Source organism: Tetrao urogallus (assembly GCF_951394365.1).
Source record: "Tetrao urogallus genome assembly, chromosome: 14".
In the NCBI taxonomy this organism is placed as follows: Eukaryota; Metazoa; Chordata; class Aves; order Galliformes; family Phasianidae; genus Tetrao; species Tetrao urogallus.
This window is the reverse complement of record NC_136827.1, coordinates 4,317,702-4,337,880: the sequence shown is the minus strand read 5'-3', so window position 1 is coordinate 4,337,880 and position 20,179 is coordinate 4,317,702. Positions and strand designations below refer to the sequence as shown.

General features: G+C 41.3%; 1 protein-coding gene across 2 annotated transcripts in view; it reads left to right on the top strand.

Moving 5' to 3' along the window:
• The window catches only part of WWC1 (WW and C2 domain containing 1), a gene marked incomplete at both ends in the record, with an annotated part of 61,924 nt that extends 42,236 nt beyond the window's left edge, over positions 1-19,688 (top strand). The window contains 14 exons of one of the 2 annotated variants that reach the window (XM_079542515.1): positions 752-841; positions 3,168-3,706; positions 8,499-8,607; positions 10,343-10,423; positions 11,300-11,386; positions 12,225-12,417; positions 13,493-13,645; positions 14,245-14,341; positions 15,137-15,300; positions 16,726-16,890; positions 17,172-17,264; positions 17,746-17,976; positions 19,002-19,123; positions 19,622-19,688. In XM_079542515.1, the coding sequence (XP_079398641.1) occupies positions 752-841; positions 3,168-3,706; positions 8,499-8,607; positions 10,343-10,423; positions 11,300-11,386; positions 12,225-12,417; positions 13,493-13,645; positions 14,245-14,341; positions 15,137-15,300; positions 16,726-16,890; positions 17,172-17,264; positions 17,746-17,976; positions 19,002-19,123; positions 19,622-19,688 (2,191 nt within the window). Of the gene's footprint in view, positions 1-751; positions 842-3,167; positions 3,707-8,498; positions 8,608-10,342; positions 10,424-11,299; positions 11,387-12,224; positions 12,418-13,492; positions 13,646-14,244; positions 14,346-15,136; positions 15,301-16,725; positions 16,891-17,171; positions 17,265-17,745; positions 17,977-19,001; positions 19,124-19,621 lie in introns of both variants that reach the window. The other variant, XM_079542516.1, reaches the window with a different exon arrangement.
• Between the last annotated feature and the right edge of the window lie 491 nt (positions 19,689-20,179).

Genomic DNA, 20,179 nt, shown 5'->3' with positions numbered 1-20,179 from the left:
TATTTTCATTTCCTCTACGTGCTCAGTATCAAGGCTACACAAATTTTCTATGTCGTCTCTTTATGGTTTTATCGTATTGGAAAAATTTTAGGAGTCTCAGCTGCAGGATTTTCACCAGCATGAAAAATCTATGGTTGACCAAATGTTTCTTTGCAATGCTGCAAGATGAACATTTTCATTTGTGATTTTTAGGAATATGGTTCTGTTCAAGTGTGCTGAAGAAATAAGTTGTTTCTTGGGAAGGATTTCGTGCCTGAAGGCCTGTTAAATTAGAGAACAAGCACCTAACTGCACATTGTGCCTCAAACAGTCCAGGTGTGAAATAAAACTGAGATGTTCTTAAATTCCCTTAATTCATGTAAAGTCATAATGAGATGGTTAATAACTGAATCGTATAAGCCTTACTGAAAGCCAATGAAAGCACTTCTTTATTAGCCCAGTGACTATAAGAACTCAGTGTCATATGGCAAGCAAAATCTGTTAGACTTCTTGTGAGGCCTGATCCTAAGAAACATTAACTTTCATATTATGATGCATAATTTTCTGTTGCTGGGAATGTTTTCAGGATTGAGTTCTTCATTCTAAGAGTTTGGAAGTTGGTAAGCACTGCACATCCTAACTGAGTTCTGTCCTTTATGTTGTACACAGTCATTAACTTTAGTAGGATTTCACTGGAGGAATAGAATTTCCCTTTACTCTTCATTTTAAATTGCAAATGCTGTTTTAGATCATCTTTTTTCTTTTCTCTTAGACTGAAATTGAATAGCAAAAGAAATCAGCTAGTCCGAGAACTGGAAGAAACAACACGATTGGTTGCCATGTTGCACACCCAGCTGAAGAGGTATGTAACCTTTAACAGAAGCTGTAGGTTCTTTAACTGCACGTGGTGTAACTGCCCTTTCTCTGCTAACAACTTCACCTCTCAGCTGAGTGATCTTTAAAGACCTGGTAAGTAGTTGCCTAAGATGCCTGGGATTCCTGTAGTCAGTAGAAAGAGGAACCTTGAGGATTATGTGCCCCACTCGAATTAGATAGGCATTTAGAAGACGATAAGTGTCTTTGCAATGGTGCTTCTGAGAACAAAGTGAGTTCCAACAATCCCTTTTGTTTCTGACATAGGAGTCTTAGGTGACCGGCTAGGAGTGATTGATTTTTTTTCTTTCGCAAATATTTGGAGCTATTTTATTAGTATGTATGTTAAAGACAGCTTAATATCAACACAGCAAGTGAAATGGGTCTTAAAAATGTAAATATGTGTTACTGTGTTACGATTCCAAGTATGCTGTTGCTTACTACGTAGGCAATGTATTGTGTTACCCCAATGCTGCTGTGGTTAATATGGTATACAGAAATATTTCTGTAATCTTAATGTAGTCTGCTTATGTAGGTTGTAGTTCTTGGAAGCAGTGGAATTACTCTTTTCAGAGACAAATGCATGTCTGTAAGCCGTAAAGTCAAATCTTTATAAGTGGCAACTATGTCTTTAGCCTTTTGATTAGAAAGAGTGTTCGGTGGGGTTTTTTCTTTGGTTGAGGTTTTTTCTATTTGTACTGAATTTATTCTGTTTGTAGCTTCTGTTCCACTTGGATTCTGTTTCATGTTGTGAAGATGATACCGAAAAGACTGGAAAAAAAACATAGTGCAAGACTGATTTGTAAATAAGCCACCATGGAGAATAGCTATCTGTGATGTTCTTGTGCAGTGGAGCTGCATCATTTTGGTTTCTTCTAGCTGATCAGGGATCTTTTGAGGTGACCAAGAAGCATGTGAAACTAATTTTTCCTAACTGTGTTCTCAGTGTTCTTGGCATGCTCCTTCATAAGAATAAGCCTTTGCTATTAACCCTATAATACGAAATGTCTGCCATTCAAAGGTATGCACAAAGTGAAGTCGAGCCCAGTTGGTTGATGAGGACAAAGTTAATTTAGAACAGAAACAAACAAAGAAACCCGCTCCGTTTTTGTAGAGAAGTACTAAAGACCTCTAGATTCATTAGCCCTTAACAGATTTACATATATTGCTAAAATGCAGAAATGTTTATCGCATCTCAATTGTTTCATCCAAAGGTTTTTTTTAACAAATGTGGTGCAGTGCACATCTGTCATAAAAATGAAGACCTTCTGTGCCAAAATTATACTGGATTCTTTTTCTTGTAAGGTCATAGGTATAATTTTATGATTAAGCTTCTAGCTTGTTCCCGTAAATAATGAATTATTAGGCTTAATAACATCCTCACTGTTTTTCTGTGAGACAACTTAAGCCTAAACCACTCACACATATACAGAGATATTTTTAATAGCTAATCCATATCTAAAGTAACAATTAAGAGGTCCTTAAACAGTCAGCAGTAAACAAGGTATTTATTATCTGAAGCAGCAGAACTGATTGAAGCGGAATTTCTAAAGATGGTATACATAGTCAGTACCAGAGGTCTAAGCACTTGCTCAAAACTAATTTTACTGTTATATTTTGTTATTGGGTCTCTAGGGAAAAATAATTAGTGAGGACTAATTTCATAGTTCAGCCCCAATTCTTGCCTTTGCTCTTATGGCCCTGGAATCCATGTAGCAGCCTTTCATTACGTCAGCAGGTAAATCCTTCCAGTGTTCTGGAAAGTGCTGCATGTTGTGTGGGCCATGAGGACAAGTTCCAGGCAGCTGGTATTGTCCTTCAGAGCTGAGCTCCAAGATTGAGGTGGATAGAAACTTTCTTCTGTATGGACAGACGGATGCAATAACTCGATCTGCTTGCATGACCTTGCTTTTTTTTCTTTTTTTTTTTCTTTTTCTTTTTTTTTTAAATGTGGTGGTTATTGGAGATTAACAGCTACCACAGATTTTTGCAAACAGAAGTGGGAGGAGAATGTTGTCACTAATTTCTGATTGCTTCAAAACTATTTTAGTATTGCTTTGGCTGAACAGGAGTTCTTAGGAGAATGTTAATGGTGAGTTCAGAAATGTGCGTGAACTCTATTTTTATTAAAAAGTGGCCTAACTTTTCCACTGGGTAGGCTGTGGTTCTAGATTGGGGTAGATGGAGCTAATGCATATGGCCTGAGCTGACAAAGCAAAATGCACTGTCTGCGCTTGGAGACTTGGAGATATTTTAGTGTCTATTTCAGAAGTCAAGAAATACAACATAACTGTTTTCTGACTTGTCTCCTTCAGTCTCTCCGCCAGCATGCTTTCCCTCTCCTCAAGCAGCAGCCCTGGCTCTCTTGCATCTAGTAGAGGATCTCTTGCCACCTCCAGCCAGGATTCATCCACCTCTGCCAGCTTCACTGACCTCTACTGTGAGCACATGGAGCAGTTGGAGCAGCTGGACTCAGACTATCAAAACAAGATTGACTTGCTCTTGGAAGGAGCCACTGGATTTCGGCCATCAGGCTGTATCACTACTATTCATGAAAATGAAGTCACAAAAACTCACAAAGCAGATGCCACCAGTCGCATACAGGCTTTGAGATCGCTGTCTGGTACTCCAAAATCCATGACATCACTATCTCCAAGGTCATCTCTCTCTTCTCCATCCCCACCTTGCTCTCCACTGGTGATAGACCCACTCCTTACTGGTGATGCCTTTTCAAGCCATATGGATTTTGATGAGACAGAGATAAGTACACATCTCTCAGAAATCACCCTAAACATTGGGAGTGGCAACTGTAGACTGGAAGAGCCTAGAGCAGGAGATAAACATCTAGGTCAAGGTATGATAACAGAACATTTTTGTGCATGTGTATGGGTTTATTTTAATGTAGTTTAGAAGGCATTACGAAGCAAGTGTCGCAAAAGCTGTCTCTCATTTCGATACCTGTGTTGGACAGTGCATTCCTTTGTACATCCTGCTTGGGAGAAAGGCTTGGTATTTTAATTTGTGCACAAAATTACCAGTAATTTGATGATTCATCCAGAAGACTGTTTTTAGCGACTTGTACGTATACACAAATATAAATTTCAGTGGTGGGATGTCTGGATTAATTAGGCACTTAACTACTCAGACTGTGGTCTATTGTGTTAGGTCTGACATTAGGAGGCAGATAATGCCATATTGATGAAAATGTTTTGGGTGAGATCTGAGGATGACTCGGAAAGCCGTTCCGCTTAACAGCAGACAAATGATAATCAAAATCCTTCCCTGCCACTTCAGCGTGCATGACAGCTCACTCTGGATCCCAGTAAATCAGTGGCAGTGAATTCATTAATGTTAGCTGAGCAGGCATGTCAAGGCTGTGCTCAAGTTTCTGCTGTTTTGAGTGGGTGGTCTCTTAGCAACAAAAACGTGTTCAGGTTGTAAGCATGATAAAATAAGCCATTTAAAGAGTGTGAATGTTCTGATGCATACATATGGCTCGTATGTGGTTGGGAGATATTCATCCATTTTTAGAGTGATGGCCCTGCTGTGGTGGAGGGGAAGCAGGAAGTGGCAGTTAATGCCATGAGCTGGGGCCTGTCTGAAGCTGGTGTCTTGGCAGTTAGGTTAAACCCAATGGAAACAACTCCAAGAGCTTGAGTTGTGCGTGTGGCAAAGAAGAGCTTTAAGGCAGTGTGAACTCCTTGGCTATAAAGTTATGAAAGGGCCATTCGTTTTTTTCAGTTTTGTACGGGATCATAAAAAAAGCCTACGTGAATAAAGGAACTAGCACCATGTCATCGCTTCCTTCTGTCATGGTTGCCATTAGAAAAGCTGGTGCTATTTAAAATATGGTAAAAGACATGAGTGCAGAGCTTCCCCTTTAAGTTACTATTTTCCTATAAGCAGGAGATATTATGGGTTTGAGTAGGAAACAGTAATTATTCCTATTAGAACAGGACACTGATTAGTTCTAACCTTTTTAGCTCTTCAAGATTTGTCAAGGCTGTTGAAGTGAAAGCTAAGGTGTTAAGCAGATTAAGCGATTATTACTGTTACCCAGTCAGCAGACAAAATAATCACCATAAGTAGTTTATTTCAGGGCAATAATGAGACGAGATTTTACTCCTCTGGCATTTTGTGGGCAGTCTGGTATAGCACCCAAAATGAGGTGGCTGCAGCTGTGTGGTCAGTCCATGGCCTCGTGGCAAAAGCATGCTCACATGTTCTTGTTAAGAAGAGCTGAACAGCATGGATCTGAAAGATTTGCTTTTGTTTCCTCTTAAAAAGGAAAATAAAAAAAATCCCTGCCACTTCTGAGGCTAATAATGTAAGGTTTCTTCTACTACCTGAGTGACAACTGAGTGGTTTAGGTGAAACTAATAGCAAAACTTGGAATTTGGTGGTGTCCCGTTCTTTGAGGAAATGGCATGGAATGAGGACAGTGCAAAGCATGTACTTTCAAGTTCTTGTTATGCTGTGTCAGTGACAGCCCATGAAAGAGGAAATGGCATGAAAAGAAAACTTAACGTTTTTTGTATGAATTAAATACAAAAACTGAGGGGAAAAAAACATAGCAAGTGTTACCAGCCACCCTGTGAATTAAGAAGGGAGTAGAGCCAGTAAACTTCCATTAACTTGCTTTTCTGATTAATATCTCTCCAAAATCATGCAGTTTAAAACAAGATACCCAAACTTTGCATTAATTAGCTACATGAAAAAGTTCCAGGTCTAGTGTGCATGTGTGAGTCGTAAAGTGTCTGAGTGGTTTACAGGAAATGTGAGGGGGGGAAGGATGGGTGCATGGTGTCATTTTCAGCAAACCCCTTCATCTTTATTCAGGTTTACACTTCAGCATTCTGATGTCTGTGTACACGCTATATTTTTGGTGTTTGTGCATGCTCTCTGTTCCCTGTTTTTTACTGGGGTAAGGATGAGTCAGAATTCTGCCAGTTGCTTTCATTTTAGATGCACGTTTGCCAAACAAGACACAGCAGGTTCAAATTGTCACAAGTTCCTGTTTCTTCCGAGGCCTTTTCCTGTGGGATTTCAATTATCTTGGAGCTCAAGAGCAGCTGGGAGCTGAAACATCAGACAGGGAATCTCTGCTTCTGAGATTCCCCAACTACATCTCAGTACCCATCAGTTTTCTGCACTTTAGCCTGTGCCAGGGGCTCCTGTTCTGGGTGAAGGTGTCCCAAAAAGACACCAGAAAACAGCAAAAAACAAAACAGGCCTCCAATAGAGGGAGGCTTAAGTTTCCTTAATTGCAAAGCTAGCAAGCCAAAAAGGGGCTGGAAAAGAAGTGATTGCAAACTGTTGCAGATCTGAGATGTGTCCAAGGATCAGAAGTGTGCGTTGGGAAACTGAGAGGATTCGTTCACTGCCCTTGACCACAAGATACTCAGGTGGAGTTATCAAAAGCAAAGGCTTTCTGGGTTGAAGTGATTAAATGGCACTGGTAATCAAAAGAGAAAAAGAGCTTAAGTGTGTGGAGACCGATTTGCAGCGTTCTTCTTAATAAAGAAGCTTAATATGAAAAGATTCCTGGATTGGCATTTCAGGGAGCAATGCATAAACCTCCAACAACTAGAAAGCAGGGGAGGAACCAGGGAAGAAAGGGCACAGAGCAGTGCGGAAGGAAGAGGAAATACTCCTGGCCTCTCACGTACCGGGGCCAGGGTGTGGGGAGCACAAGGGGCCGGGCCCTCCCACATGTTGTGAGAGCAAACGGGTTGAATTGAGTGCCAGCATGAAACATCTCCACTACTTTCTGTTAATGATTGAGCTGCTGTGTTATGGATGGCAAAGTTTACTCGTGTGGTTTGACCTCTGGGGAAAAGGTCTGGATATTAATTTCTGTCCAGCAGTTCTGTGGGTGTTTTCGGGTGGAAAAAAAACAAACATCCTTTGGTGCTACTGTCAACAGAAAAGGATGAGTTGGCCCAAATTACTTGCACACATGAGCAACATATTGATGTTACCTGCAGCACCATCTACTGATAATTGTAGAACAAGTTTTTTATCAGTCTACAATCCTGTGTTGAACTTGCACACTTCTTGCATCGGTGCTTTTCAAATCTGTTTTTAATTATGGGGCTTTATGTAACTGTGTGCAGGGAAAAAAAAAATCTGCTTGATAATAAAACACAGGATGGAAACAATAGATTGATTCAGGGTCCTCATAAGGAATCTCTTTGGAAAGACAAAAATCCCACAGAAGGAGCGTGTCCTCACACCTCTGCTGTGGGGTTTGTTGCTCTCTGTGTGACAGCACGGTGCGTCCTCACCCACAGAGCACATGTTTCTGGGCCCTGCCAGCGTCGGAGGGGGATGAGCTGGATGTGCCACAGTGCTCATTAGCTGCTCTGGCACACCCAATTCTCAGACCTATGGCTGAAGTTCTGCCTGCAAAGTTTGCCAAAATTTTGAGTGTGCATCATTCCCTGTTTTGTAGCACAAGAAATGGAATAGAATAGTTGTTAGAAGGAACGTACCAAAGATCATTGAGTCCAACTGTGTGACCTCTCCAGAGCTAACCAAATATTAAAGGATATTAATGAGAACATTGTCCAAATGCCTCTTGAATGCTGATGGTGTGAGACATCCATTCCTCCAGGAAGCCTATTCCAGTGCTTGACCACCCTTGCTGCATATAAATTTTCTCTTGTGTGCATTCTGACCCTCCCTGGGCACAGCTCTGTGCCATTTCTGTGTACCCTGTGGTTCCCATACAGCAGAGACCAGCACCACCTCCTCAACATCCATATGCAAAACTTTTTGCTTTACCTCTCTCCATTTCTGTTTTGCCTTCTGTGTTTTTCTGTGTCTGCTGACCCGAGTCCTGTAACTTTTCTCCCCATGTGTATCTAGATAACCTTTCCAAACTTATATTGTGTCTTTTGTATGCTAACCTAGTTGGTCAAGGGGTATGGGAGTATATTTTCTTGCTTTTCCCCCCTCCTTGAGGCTGAACATGGTGTAAGCTCTCCAGGTAGGATATACCCCTCAAATAATCCCTTCCTGGCCAGAGCTCACTTACCAGTATTTGCCTTCCTTGCTTCTCTCTGTGGTGGTAGGACAGAAGGGCTAGTACCTGCTCAAGGCTCACTTGCAGAAGAAGCTCTTTTATCAGTTATTGATGTAATTTTTTTGGGAGTTTAGAAGCTCTATATCTTCTACGCATTGTCCTCTTGTCCTGCATACCTCCTTGCCTTTCAAATGCTCTGAAGCATCATCACTTCTTTTCCCTGTACCCCCAGAGGTACTTGGGGCAGCCGTGGTACTGCAGCCAGCACAGTGTAGCTTCCATCTGTGGGCACTCTGCTGCAGGACCCAGGTATTAAATGGGCACTGACTGTGCAACTCCTGCTCTCCTTGCTGCCACATGCTGTTCCTCTGGTTGTCTCAAAGCTGTGTGCCCTCCAAGTCAGTCTGGCCCTCTCCATAAGTACTAATTCCACTCTGGATGATGAGCACAAGTCACCCTGTCTTTGTGCTGTCTGTGTTCAGAAATGTGCTGTTGTTTACCTGAAGAGGGGTGGGGAAAAAAAATGTAATTCAAGGGGAGAATGAGGAAAAAGCTGCTTCTGATCCAGACCATTATCATTAACATTTGTTTTTGGTTTTCTTCTGTGCTTTTCTGATAGGTGTAAATGCAGCCGGAGGGACAGCGCTGAAGGTGGCGTGTGTGTCAGCTGCAGTGTCTGATGAATCTGTTGCTGGAGATAGCGGGGTGTATGAAGCCTCTGTGCAAAGGTAGACATCAGATCTTTCTCTAGGAAGAAGCTAACGATTCAGCATTGCACACAGGATTCAGCTGGGGCGGCGCTGCTTGGATGGCTTTTTTTTTGTGATTAGATGACTAAGATTCCCGACCTCAGGCTCTATAATATTTCTGAAAAAAGCAAAACTGTAAGCAGGTTGCACTGGATTACAAACATGACTTGCGTATCCCATTGCTGGAAACAAGGGTTTCACTTCTGTCTTCATGGAGAACTGCTTGAACAGCTCATCTGTTTCTGAAACCACCGGTGAGCTGTGACAGCAGAGAGCCATCTGGCAGGTGTAATGCTCCCCTCTTGCCAGCCAGCCCTACTGTGACAGTGACAGCCCTCAGCCTGAAAGGCCTCTGGTATGCTATGGAGGAACAAAGAAGCACCTTATAGCTATCTGAGCTGTGATGCAGTTTCTGGGTGTTTTGGGTTCAGTATGTGACTCGTGCAGATATTTATCTCTTAGAACCTACCTTAGGAATGATATGTGCATTACTGCTTCTCTTGGTGTTCTGGACTTAGTGCTGGCTAAAGCTATCTGGAGGGCTTTGACAAAAAGTACACTGAAAGATATTGTTCTGATTGATACCTGTTTTGATTCTATCTACCACGACTTATCTTACTGTTTTTATTGACAGAGATATATGTTATGGGGCTTTTTTTTTTTTCCTGTATATAATTTGTTGATGTGAAAAATAGCTGATCTCTACTCCCATCCATTTTACTAATGAATCCTCCAGAGAGATGAGTAATCAATGTTCACAGGACTATTCCCTTGTGGAATGCTTTGTAACTTAGACCTTGTCGTTTCACGTCAAACAATCACTCAGAGATATCTTAGGGCTGTTGTGTCCTCTCCATGGGGCAGGAAACTCTGTGGCAAGGGGAGGGAGGGAAGGAGAGAGAATGGGGGGGGAAGCAGAGAATGCATCCCGTGTGTATTCATGTCTTACGTGACTTAATGTTTGGGTTGTTGACTTGGCAACCTTTGTAATGGCTGCAGTGTTGTTTTGATTCCTGTAAGAAATAGTGAGCATAGGATGAACAATACATTTGTCCTCTGTGGATGAAATGCAGAAGATTGCCAAGTAATATGGGAGACACTTTGATCCTGTCTTAACATGCTACAGGGTAGTCTCTCAGCTAGTTAGATGGTGAATATAGCTGTTGGGACTTACAGCTCATAAAAGCTTGGAGGAGAAACTGGGAGGAAAAACTATGCAGGTGGCTACTATAAAGAAAACTTATCAAGCTACTCTGTTATTTTTAATGTTCCTAGGGAAGTTTGATTTGTTAAAGAAACAAAGGAATGACTTAAATCTAATCAAACTTGAGAATGTTTGCTGTCGTGGTGCAGGATAGGATTTTAACTGTTAAGTCTTATTTCTGTTGTTGGGCAGTCAGCTGCCTTTAATAAAATCCTGTCAAGGGAACCCTTTAATAGCCCTCCCTGCCTTCTCTTTGCACAGTTTGTCATGTGGCTTTCTTGGCAGCAAAAGGGGAAGGCATATGACTTTCTGCTGATAAGGACTGCAATACATAATACATACCTCTAAGGGTGACTGAACTTCTTTAATTGGGCTTTCTTCTAGATGCTGGTTTTACAAAGTCTATATGCTCAACTCCCGAATGGAAGGCAAAAGATTTCCTATTGCTTGTGTGTTAGCACCTTCAATAAGAGGGAAATTAAGCCCTTAATTGTCTTTGATTTCTCTTAGACCGTGTGCATCAGAAGTGATGCTGTTTGACAGTGATGATACAGAAACAGTTGGGACAGCTAAAGTGCAAATTGCAATGAGGTAAGCACTATGTATTTTACTGGATTTTCCTTCCTATAGAAAGAATATTCAAGTTTATGCTTTGTTCTGTTTACTTACCATATTTACCTTATCCCACTGGTATTAACAAACACTCTCTTTGTACTGTCATTGACAATTACACTCATCTCTGTGAGATCCTTGGCCCAGTTGCCTTCTTTCATGTCACTAGAAGTCAATTGGTGATAGTGGTATGACAGTACAAAGTAACATTTGGAGCACTGACATTGCTGGACTGCAGGAAGCATTTTGGTGGTTCCCTTTGTCTCCTTCAGTATGCAGTTTGTGGGGGCAAAAGCTGATGAGGGTAAATGGTAATCATTGGCCATACCTGAATCCCACAAGAAGCAGGTAAGGCATAGGAGGGTAGGCACAGAAGTGTTGTCCCTAAATGATTCAGTAGAAGGTGATTTATTAGTAGAGGAAATAGAAGAAGTGTAAAATTACCATGACTTGGCCATCAACAGTGAAACAATGGTTACCCATAATGTCTTTGCGGTACTTGTATCAAGTATTTCTGCATGCAACTTTTTTTTGTATTAGATTGATTATATAAGGCCTTTCAAAAGGTTTTAGTTCAATACAGCAATTAAGTAGATCCCCAAAAAATCAGTGTGGTAACAAATCTGTAGTGCATTGTATCTACGAACTCTAAAGTTACGCTGCACATTCTTGTAGCAGGATTTCATGTAACACAAACTGATGTTATTATAAACTACAGGCAGGCCATGTTCCCATTATAGTTTTGTCTTAAGTGTGTAATGCTTTTTCCAGTACTGTTGAAAGAAGTGGAACACTCATTCATGGCATCTGTGACAGACTTTTCTCTAATGGGTTTTTTGTGTCTTTTCAATTCAGATATGATGAAAAAAATAAGCAATTTGCAATACTGGTTATCCAGCTGAGTAATGTTCAAGCACTGCTGTTACAACAGGACCAAAAAGTGTAAGTGGGTGAAATAAACATACTTGATGTATTTGTATTAGATTCCAGTAGGAGCTAAGCAGATGTTGATTCTTTGTTCACGCTTTTAAAATGTGTGTGTATATATATATAAATAATATATATAATTCAAAAAAATGTACCCCTTCTGAAATGCTTATGAGTTTCATAATGTCACATCCTTTATGAGGCCTGTACTCAAATTGGAAGATGCAACTTTCTCCTCAAAGGTCTGTATTAACAAGAGCAAACTTTGCTGGGGTTAACACTGGCCAGCAAGATTCTTAACTCTTGCAGCACCCAGAGCAACTATGTCAAGTGACGAGAGGGCTGTCATTCTACTGCAGAACTCATCTTGGAAACGTGCACAGATGCATCCATATACAGGGAAATGCACAGGTTCCACTACACTCATTCGAGGCATAACTTTTAAATTCAGCTGTATAGTGAGTAAACTGACATAAGCTTGATTGATTTTTGCACTGCTGTTTCTACTAAAGGGTCATGTTAGTGTGTCATATAAGTTTAAATTTAGTCATATAAGTTTCTCTTTAGTGACAGGCTGTGCAGAGGTAAACCACTGTGTGAAGCAATCCCGTGATCTTCCATCACAAGATTCAGAGAGATGAAACCTACAGCAACTAACACCACCTTGTCTCTGATTTTGTGATGAGATGTTCCTTTTCTTTCCTCAGTTTACTAATATTCCAAACAGCAGGATAGGACAATCATGTTCACCGTGCTCAGGAAGAATTTTGCTTACAGATCTATGGAGCTGTTGCAATGGAGATGACTGCAAACTTGTCCAGCAGTACTGACTGCAGCATGTTTTTTGCAATAGGAACGTTCGCATGGCAGTCCTGCCCTGTTTGGAAAGCACAAGCTGCTTGTTTCGCACGAGACCGTTGGAAGTTTCAGACAATCTCATGTACAATGAAGTATTTTGGGTTTCTATCTCTTACCCAGCTTTACGCCAGAAGACTTTAAGAGTTGATGTTTGCACTGTAGATAAATCTCGCCTTGAAGAATGTTTGGTTAGTATTCATCTATTTCAGCACATTTTCTGTGTTGATTTTTCCTTTCTAAATTGAGCAAACTTTTAAACTTTGAATTGTGGCAACTTCCCAGAGTCTTGTTTTTTATAACCCTGAGCTTCACTATTAAAAATCACATAACTGCTGTTTTGAGTGCTTGTGATTCCCTAGGCACGTAGCCCCTTCTTGTTAGACCAGCCTTTTGTTCAGTGCTAATTGGATAACTTGATTTAAATGCCACTGTTTCTGGAGTAATATACTCTAGAACACGAGTAGAGTGTGTCGAACTGGGATATAAGCAAGTGAAGTTACAGAATTCTTTTTTCTCCTGCAAGTGTTTTGTAGCGTCTTCTATGGTGGAAAGAAGTGCATGTTTTATGATGGTTCTGCATTTCTTCCTTCACCTGCTTTGCAAAGCAAATCCGGGGTCAGGAAAAGACCTGTTTTCCAAATAGAGGTTTCCTGTCTGGCAGCATGTAATGTCTTACTGTACCTGAGCTCCTGATGGGACCACATTAATCGCATGACGTGTGCTCAGTGTGCAGTCTGTTGAACTGTGCTAGTGAAATGGAGTCTGCTCAGACGCCAATTAAACTAATTGCAGAACAGCTTTATTTTGGTTGTAAATTTGTTTATTAAATATGAGGTGGGAAAAAGGGAAGGCAGGTGAAGAACGGAATACACAGAACTATAACATCACAGTCTGAAAGAGTGATATTTTTTGTCAGCCTTGCAGGTCTCTTGAAAGGAGTCTTCTCCTGTTCCTTTTTATTTTGAAGCTGTGGCTGTAAGTTATCCCAGCTGCAGCAAGACTGTTAGTACTTGTACACAGGACCTGTAGTAAGGCACTTGATATTTGGATTGGAAGTCTTAACCAATGTTAAAATAATTAAGCATAAAACATTAATAATGCAATTCCTCACATGCTGTTGAAATGATGGGGATAAACAGGGCAAGTTTTCTTTCTGGTGAACTTGCCAAACTCGGGTAGTCCTGACTTTTTGCTTTCTTCTTACTGGTATATAGTACTAATGCATTTCAGTATTTTACTAAAACTATTTTTCCCTCTAAATAGGGTGGAGCACAAATTAGCCTTGCTGAAATATGTAGATCTGGAGAGAGATCAACCCGTTGGTATAACCTCCTGAGTTCTAAGTATCTGCAGAAGCAAAACAGAAAAAATAAACAAGGAAACATTTATTCTGAAATATCCAGCACTGATAAAACAGTAAGAACTCCTTAAATCAAAGAAATCTCTTACAAACCCTCTCAATAGTACTTTTGGGGTGGCTGAAGAAAGGACTTTTACAATAGACAAGAAACAAAGTCTGTCGTATTTATGTTTAGAATGTTACTAAATGCAGCAAAATAGTAGAGTGATTACAGATATGCCCTTGTCCCAGGCTAGCTGCTTACTGAAATCTGCACCTTGTGGAGCATGAGGACTATGGTGTGCAGTCTGATGTAAGCAGTGTGTCAGCTTTTGCCTTTCTTCTCACTAGACAGATTACCTTGCTGCAATAAACTTGCTGGGCAAGTGAGAATACACACTTACCCTTTCTGTGTGCACGGCATGCAGCGTGAACGTAATATGCTCAGTCTGGTAGTTGCACACATGCTGTGCAGATAGCAAAACTGGCGAAAGCTGGACCAGGTATACTTAGTGGTTTTGACTGTATGCTGACATGTAATGAGCTGCTTGAGCAGTGTGGATGTAGAGATTACAACTTTCTCCTGCTACACAGCTGGCAGGGCTGTTCTGGCCAAAAGGTTGGGTGTGTTGCTGTCAGAGTGCTACCTTTAAAAGAAGCCTCTTGCTCTCCTCAGGACTCCGTATCAGCACTCTTAGAGCAGACGGCTGTTGAACTGGAAGCTGTGGAGAAGAAACTGGAGGAAAGCAGAACCACTTTAACTAGTGGAGAGGGCTGGTAGGTAGCATTCTACTGTTCTCGTTATCATGGGATTATCAGAGCATTTGGGGATTCAAGACTGAAAGTTGACGTGCAGAGAAAAAAAAGTAGGTGATACCGATCTGTGGAAACCTGCTTCCATCTTGCCGTGAATTTTGTATTTCTTCTGTTATGGAGATAGTGCTTGGGAAATTAGAACAAAGCTCAAAGCTTAGAGATAGTTACGATAGCACCGTGTTCATTCTTTGGTAGAATGTACTGTGAACCTCTGAAAGCTCCGCTGCATGGTGGATGGTTTTGCTTCAGTATTAGTTCTGGTGGTTGCTTACACTGTTCAGCTTCAAATTCTATTAATGGAGCCTTACTTTTGAAATAAAAATGCAAGCCAGACCAATGGACTTGATTGAGAAGCCAGCAGAGAGTTCAAGTGAGCTGAAAAGCATGTTTAAAAAAGTGCTTCCATTTTCTCCAATATCACTTCTTAAACTAAGATTAGTTGCATCCCAAGAAATGGACTCATCTTAAGCTCAGACTACATGGCTGAACCCTGAACTTTCTCCATTTATAGCAAGATCAGTGTGAATGCAAGGTTCTGGTTGCAGTGGTCATCTTCTACTGCAGCTTCACTATAGTTTTCCTTATTCTCTTGTGTATAAAACTTCAGTGTGTGTAATCTCAGTTGCTACAGAACCACTGGCAACAGGTGCAACTGACTGCTGTAGGGATGAGTTTCTGTTCAGCAGCTTACGGGAAGTAACCCCCTTCTGGGACACCTGAATGTTGTACAAAACAGGCCAGTTCAATAACAGAAGCTCTTCTTAACAGGCAAGATGAAGAGGTTGCTGAGCAGGAAGAACTGGATGAGATCAGTGAAAATGAAGCAGAAGAGGAGGAAGAATTCTGTGCTGGAAAATTGCTGTGGGAAACAGAAGAAAGTCTGAATTCCCATCCTCACGTGGAAATGGCAGTAAAGGTAAAGCTTGAGTTAAACTTCCTGTTGTTTAATGCAGTGTTCTGAGCAGCCCCCGTTTGATTGCACCATCCGAAGACTTGAGGATGAAATCTTCCTTTGCTTTTCTCTTAAGTGCTTACATGTGCAGTGTTCATACTTCACTCTAGTTTTAAAATGTGAAAAGGAATAAACCCTCAGGGAAAAAAAGCCATGGTGAGGCAATGATTGAGAACTGGTTATGAACACTGAAGACGCAGCCGTCTGCAATAAAGAGGTACCTGTACTTGATTTTTATTCTGTTTATGGCCAAAACTCAAATTACATTGGGAAACTGACTTTCAGCAGGTATGAGTTTGTGTGGTTAGCTTGATTGTGCAGACTTTCTCCTACCAAAAACTCTCACGGATTGGCATTGAAAATAATCATTTTCATATTTCACTGGGCAGCAACCTGATTTACTTACGCAACCACAAGGCATTGCTAGTGTGAATGGTCTGCACCAGATGCTTCCTCTGAAGAGTGAAGTGTAATGCTACCCCAAAGTCCTTTATGCTGAACCAGTATTGTCTATCCTGTGATACTGCACATAAGGCTGTGTATTTTATCAGCTGTGCTTTTTTCTTCTTTCAAACAAAAGATTTTCTGACTTCTAGAAACTCAAAAAAATTGTTGTTCTTATTGGAATATTTTCTGTTGTCTGATGTCAACATTTTTCTCCTTTCCGTTCATCTCCTGCTAAGGGAGCTCTTGTTTTATTTAAGGTTTCAGTTGAAAGGGAGAAATTGCTGCTGCTTAGTTGATTGGGTTGCTGTTATAGAGCTACAGCAGTTTTTGAAAGCTCATAATTGATTTTTAAATGCTTACCTAACTGAAATATTAAATAACTGCATGACCACTTTTCCCCATGGTTAATAAGTATTTTCACGCCTTCTTTTGTTATTCATGGAAACTGTTTTCATTAATATGTGGCTGTGGCTTTGACCTTATATGGTTCTGAGTGTTACTACATTCTCAGAAGCATAATTAATGTGCTCTAGATCTGCTCTCTGTGCATGTAGGTACAGCTATTTATACCTGTATTTGCTGCAGATGCACAAAAGGTAAGAGAGTGGTCTTCAAAATTGTAACTCACTTTCTGTATGCGAAATTGCTGGTTCACACTGATGTGCTGGATCCAACAGGCAAAGCTCATTGGACTCAATTGTGTTGCACAGCAATCAATGGACACAGAGCCCTTAGGGAGCAATACAGTTAATGTAGCAGCTGCTGAGTTCAGAGTGAAGTGTCAGAACACACTGTATGAAAAGGGCTAAAGAGCATCTGGCTTTTAGTGCGATGCCTCTGGGCTGAAAGCAGAGATCTATCACAGGTGGCTGCCAGACAGCCCTGGTATGTCACTGCTAAGATGGCGAGCTGGCATTTTACACCGCAGTATCTGTCTTTCAGGTGGATAAAGAGACAAACACAGAGAGCCTCGCACAATCCTCTGCTGTAGTTCGTCCAAAAGACAAAAGAGCAGCAAATCCACCACAAACTCAGTTTGTCAGGGGTAGCACCATCATCCGCTCCAAAACATTTTCACCGGGACCACAAAGTCAGTATGTGTGTCGGGTAAGGAAAATGCAGCCCTGGATCTATACCATACTGCTTTTCATTAATGAGAGAATGATACCAGTGTTTGCACAGTCTCAGTTTTTTACCGAGTCCTGACACTGCTTTCTTCTCTTCCCCTTTGACTTCAGAAGTTTCAGTCTTTTGGGGGGGCAGTGTCTACTGCAGTCTTTACAAAACCTGGAAGTTCTGCTTACATCACAGCTTATACTGTGATGTTGCTGCTAACGTGAGTACGTACTTGTATGTTTGATGGATGTTTTTTCACTTCCATTTTTCAGCTGAATCGCAGTGATAGTGACAGTTCAACGCTATCCAAAAAAACCCCCTTTGTTCGAAATGCAATGGAGAGACGAAGCGTCAGAGTGAAACGGGTAAAAGCATCACTGCTTGCTTTTTGTCTAGTACAGATGTGTAAGAAAAGAAGCGAAAACTGTTTAAAAGGGAGAATGTTTTGTAAACACAAATCAGTTTCCAAGTGTTTTCATTCGGAAACTTCTTTGCATGTGAGATACTTTTCTTAAGGATAATTTACTTGAAATACCAGAATGTGACAGGATTGTTTAACTTCGCAGTTTGCTTAGAGAAATCATTTTAGAAAGATTGTTCTTGATATCTCCCATCGTAGAGTTGAGTAGCAAAAATTTTTCTGCTGTGTTTATTGTTGTAATAGCATTGAGTGCTTGTGCTGTGATGAGCTGGGAAAGAAGGTAAAAAGAATACAGCTTCAGATCTCAGGACAGATTCTTTTTTTTAACTAAGAGGTATTGCAAGAACAAGAACAGTCTCATAAAATTATTGGGTCTTCAGTGAGCTCTGGGTAGTTCTCACTCTTGTCCATAAATTTTTTTTCAGCCTTCAATTAAGTCCGTTGGTACAGAGCGCCTGATTCGCACTTCACTGGACCTGGAGCTGGACCTGCAGGCTTCAAAAACCTGGCACGAGCGGCTGGTTCAGGAGATCTCTGTGCTGAGAGAACTGAAGGAACAGTTAGAACAAGCTCAAAGTCAGGGTGAGAAAGAGTTACCGCAGTGGGTGAAGGATGATGAGAGATTTCGACTGCTGCTGAGGCTAGTAGAAAAACGAGTAAGTAATACCTGCCTTTGGATTTTGTTTAACATTTGAGAAGTGTGATTTGAGAAATGGGGTTTCAGACAACCTGGAAATTAAACCTTAGCACTGCGTTCGCTCGTGTCTTGTACTTACGATTCCATCAGCAAGCTATTGATGATGGAAGTTGCTGTTCTCAGATTCTGTTTGCAGACTGCAGTCTGTGCCTGCCTGCCTGCAAATACAAAGGTTAGGAGGATAGCATGTAAATCTACTTCTCCTAAGAGAAATGATGGCTCAATAAAACTTGTGCATGATGATCATGAGGTTAAGATGATGATCATTTCTAGTTAGTGTACGTCTAGCATGGATGTATGAACTCCCCTGAGCTGAGTTCTCTCCTAACCTTGTTGGAGTTTGTCTTTAGCTTCCTTGCGGCATTCTGTTACTCCTGAACCCGTGCAGCACAAGGTTTCCTGTCTTAGTTCAGGTGCAAGTATGGAAACTCACAAATCCCATCTGTTCTGTAAAGTTCAGCCTCCCAAGCTACAGTAGGGTGCAGTGTGCAATGGTTAGCACTTAACCTTACTCCATCTACAAGTTCCTTTCCCCAGTACATAGAGCTGCTTCTCAGCTTTCCTAGTTTATCACAGCACCTCTGGCATCAGGCAGAAATATTTTAAGTTCTGATGACGCAGCATGTAGTTGATTTAAAAAAAAAAAAAAAAAAAAAAAAAAAAAAAAAGCCCTCTGGGATAGAGCTTGGAAGATAGATTACCATGTTCTTGCATAAACTGAAAGAATCATGATAGAATCATGATACAAAGAAGACACAGATGATAGCCATAAGTCTTAGCGAGGGGCTTGAAGAAGACCTTACAAAAAGCTCTCCTGGTTACAGTGGTTGACAAGCCTTCGATTTACCTTCTGTGGCTTCTGCTTCCAGTGTGAGCAGTTTTCAAACCATTCAGACCTGCAGGTGAAACTGCTGTATTTACAGATTTATTCAAATAGAGCAGTTCCTCCCGGAAACACAAACAGCTTTCTTCTGGTTTTTTTAGGTGGAAAAAACAGAACACAAGTGCGAGCTCAAAGCTGATAAAATGATGAGAGCTGCTGCCAAGGACGTTCACCGGCTCCGAGGGCAGAGTCGGAAGGAGCCTTTGGAAGTGCAGTCATTCAGGTAATCATGGATCATTTGGTAAAGGGGGTGAGGACTGCCTTCTTTGTGGATGATTACTGTACTGATACAGCTGTTTTTTGTACAAGTAGTGAACTGTTCTGCTAAACCAATTCAATTTTCAAATCCAATCTGGAAGTCAGAATTAACTGCAGCACTGCATGTGAATGCAAAGCAGCTAGAAATAGTCCAAATCATTCCCCGCCTGGCACCAAACATGCAAATCATTATTTTAATGCAGAAGCAGTCCTTTGCTTCCTTAAGTAACATTACTCATCGTGCTAATAACGATCCTTTCTGAAATGGCTTTTTTTTTTTTTTAATTACATCAGTATTGTGGGTTTAGCTGCAAGGATCTGTGGCGTGTGCATAAAAGGTGTAGCTCGAGAGAGGGTGTGCTGCTGTTCTTGGTGGTGGCAGATGGTGGGATACATGTTAATGCTGATGATGCACATTTCTGGCGGGACCTCTATTGCACTAACAGTGATCATCTTCTTCTAGAGAGAAAATGGCATTTTTCACACGGCCCAGGATAAACATTCCAACACTCTCTGCGGATGACGTGTGATCACCATAAAGTATTTGCTTTCGGGACACTTCTACAACTGCAGTTTGTTTGTTTGTTTTGAAGTTATTTATGTGGTATATGAAGGTACCGAGGCCTTTTTACGTTAGAGCTTCTGTCAGTGCGTGGATGTTTTAAGGACTTCAGGTTGACGTATATCATCACAGAAACCAGCATTCAAGTGACAAGATTGTATAGTTTGTATATTTAGGAATGTATTTTTGGGAAATAGAATTTTAAATAAGAACAAAAGCAGCAGCATCCGGTGCTGTTATTCATAAATAACGCTGTTTAAACCTTTTGTACAGCTCAGCATTTTAGCAGCCTGACGGCAGTCGGCAACGGTGGAGAAACGGTGCGGCAGCAGCTGCCTGTCTGCGGGGCGGCCGTGCGTGCGGTGAGCGAGGCCCGAGGGCCGTGTGAAGCACGCAGGTGCTGCACGGGGAGCGTGAGCCCACGGGCCGCGGTGCGCCGCAGGGCTGCGGGACTGCGGC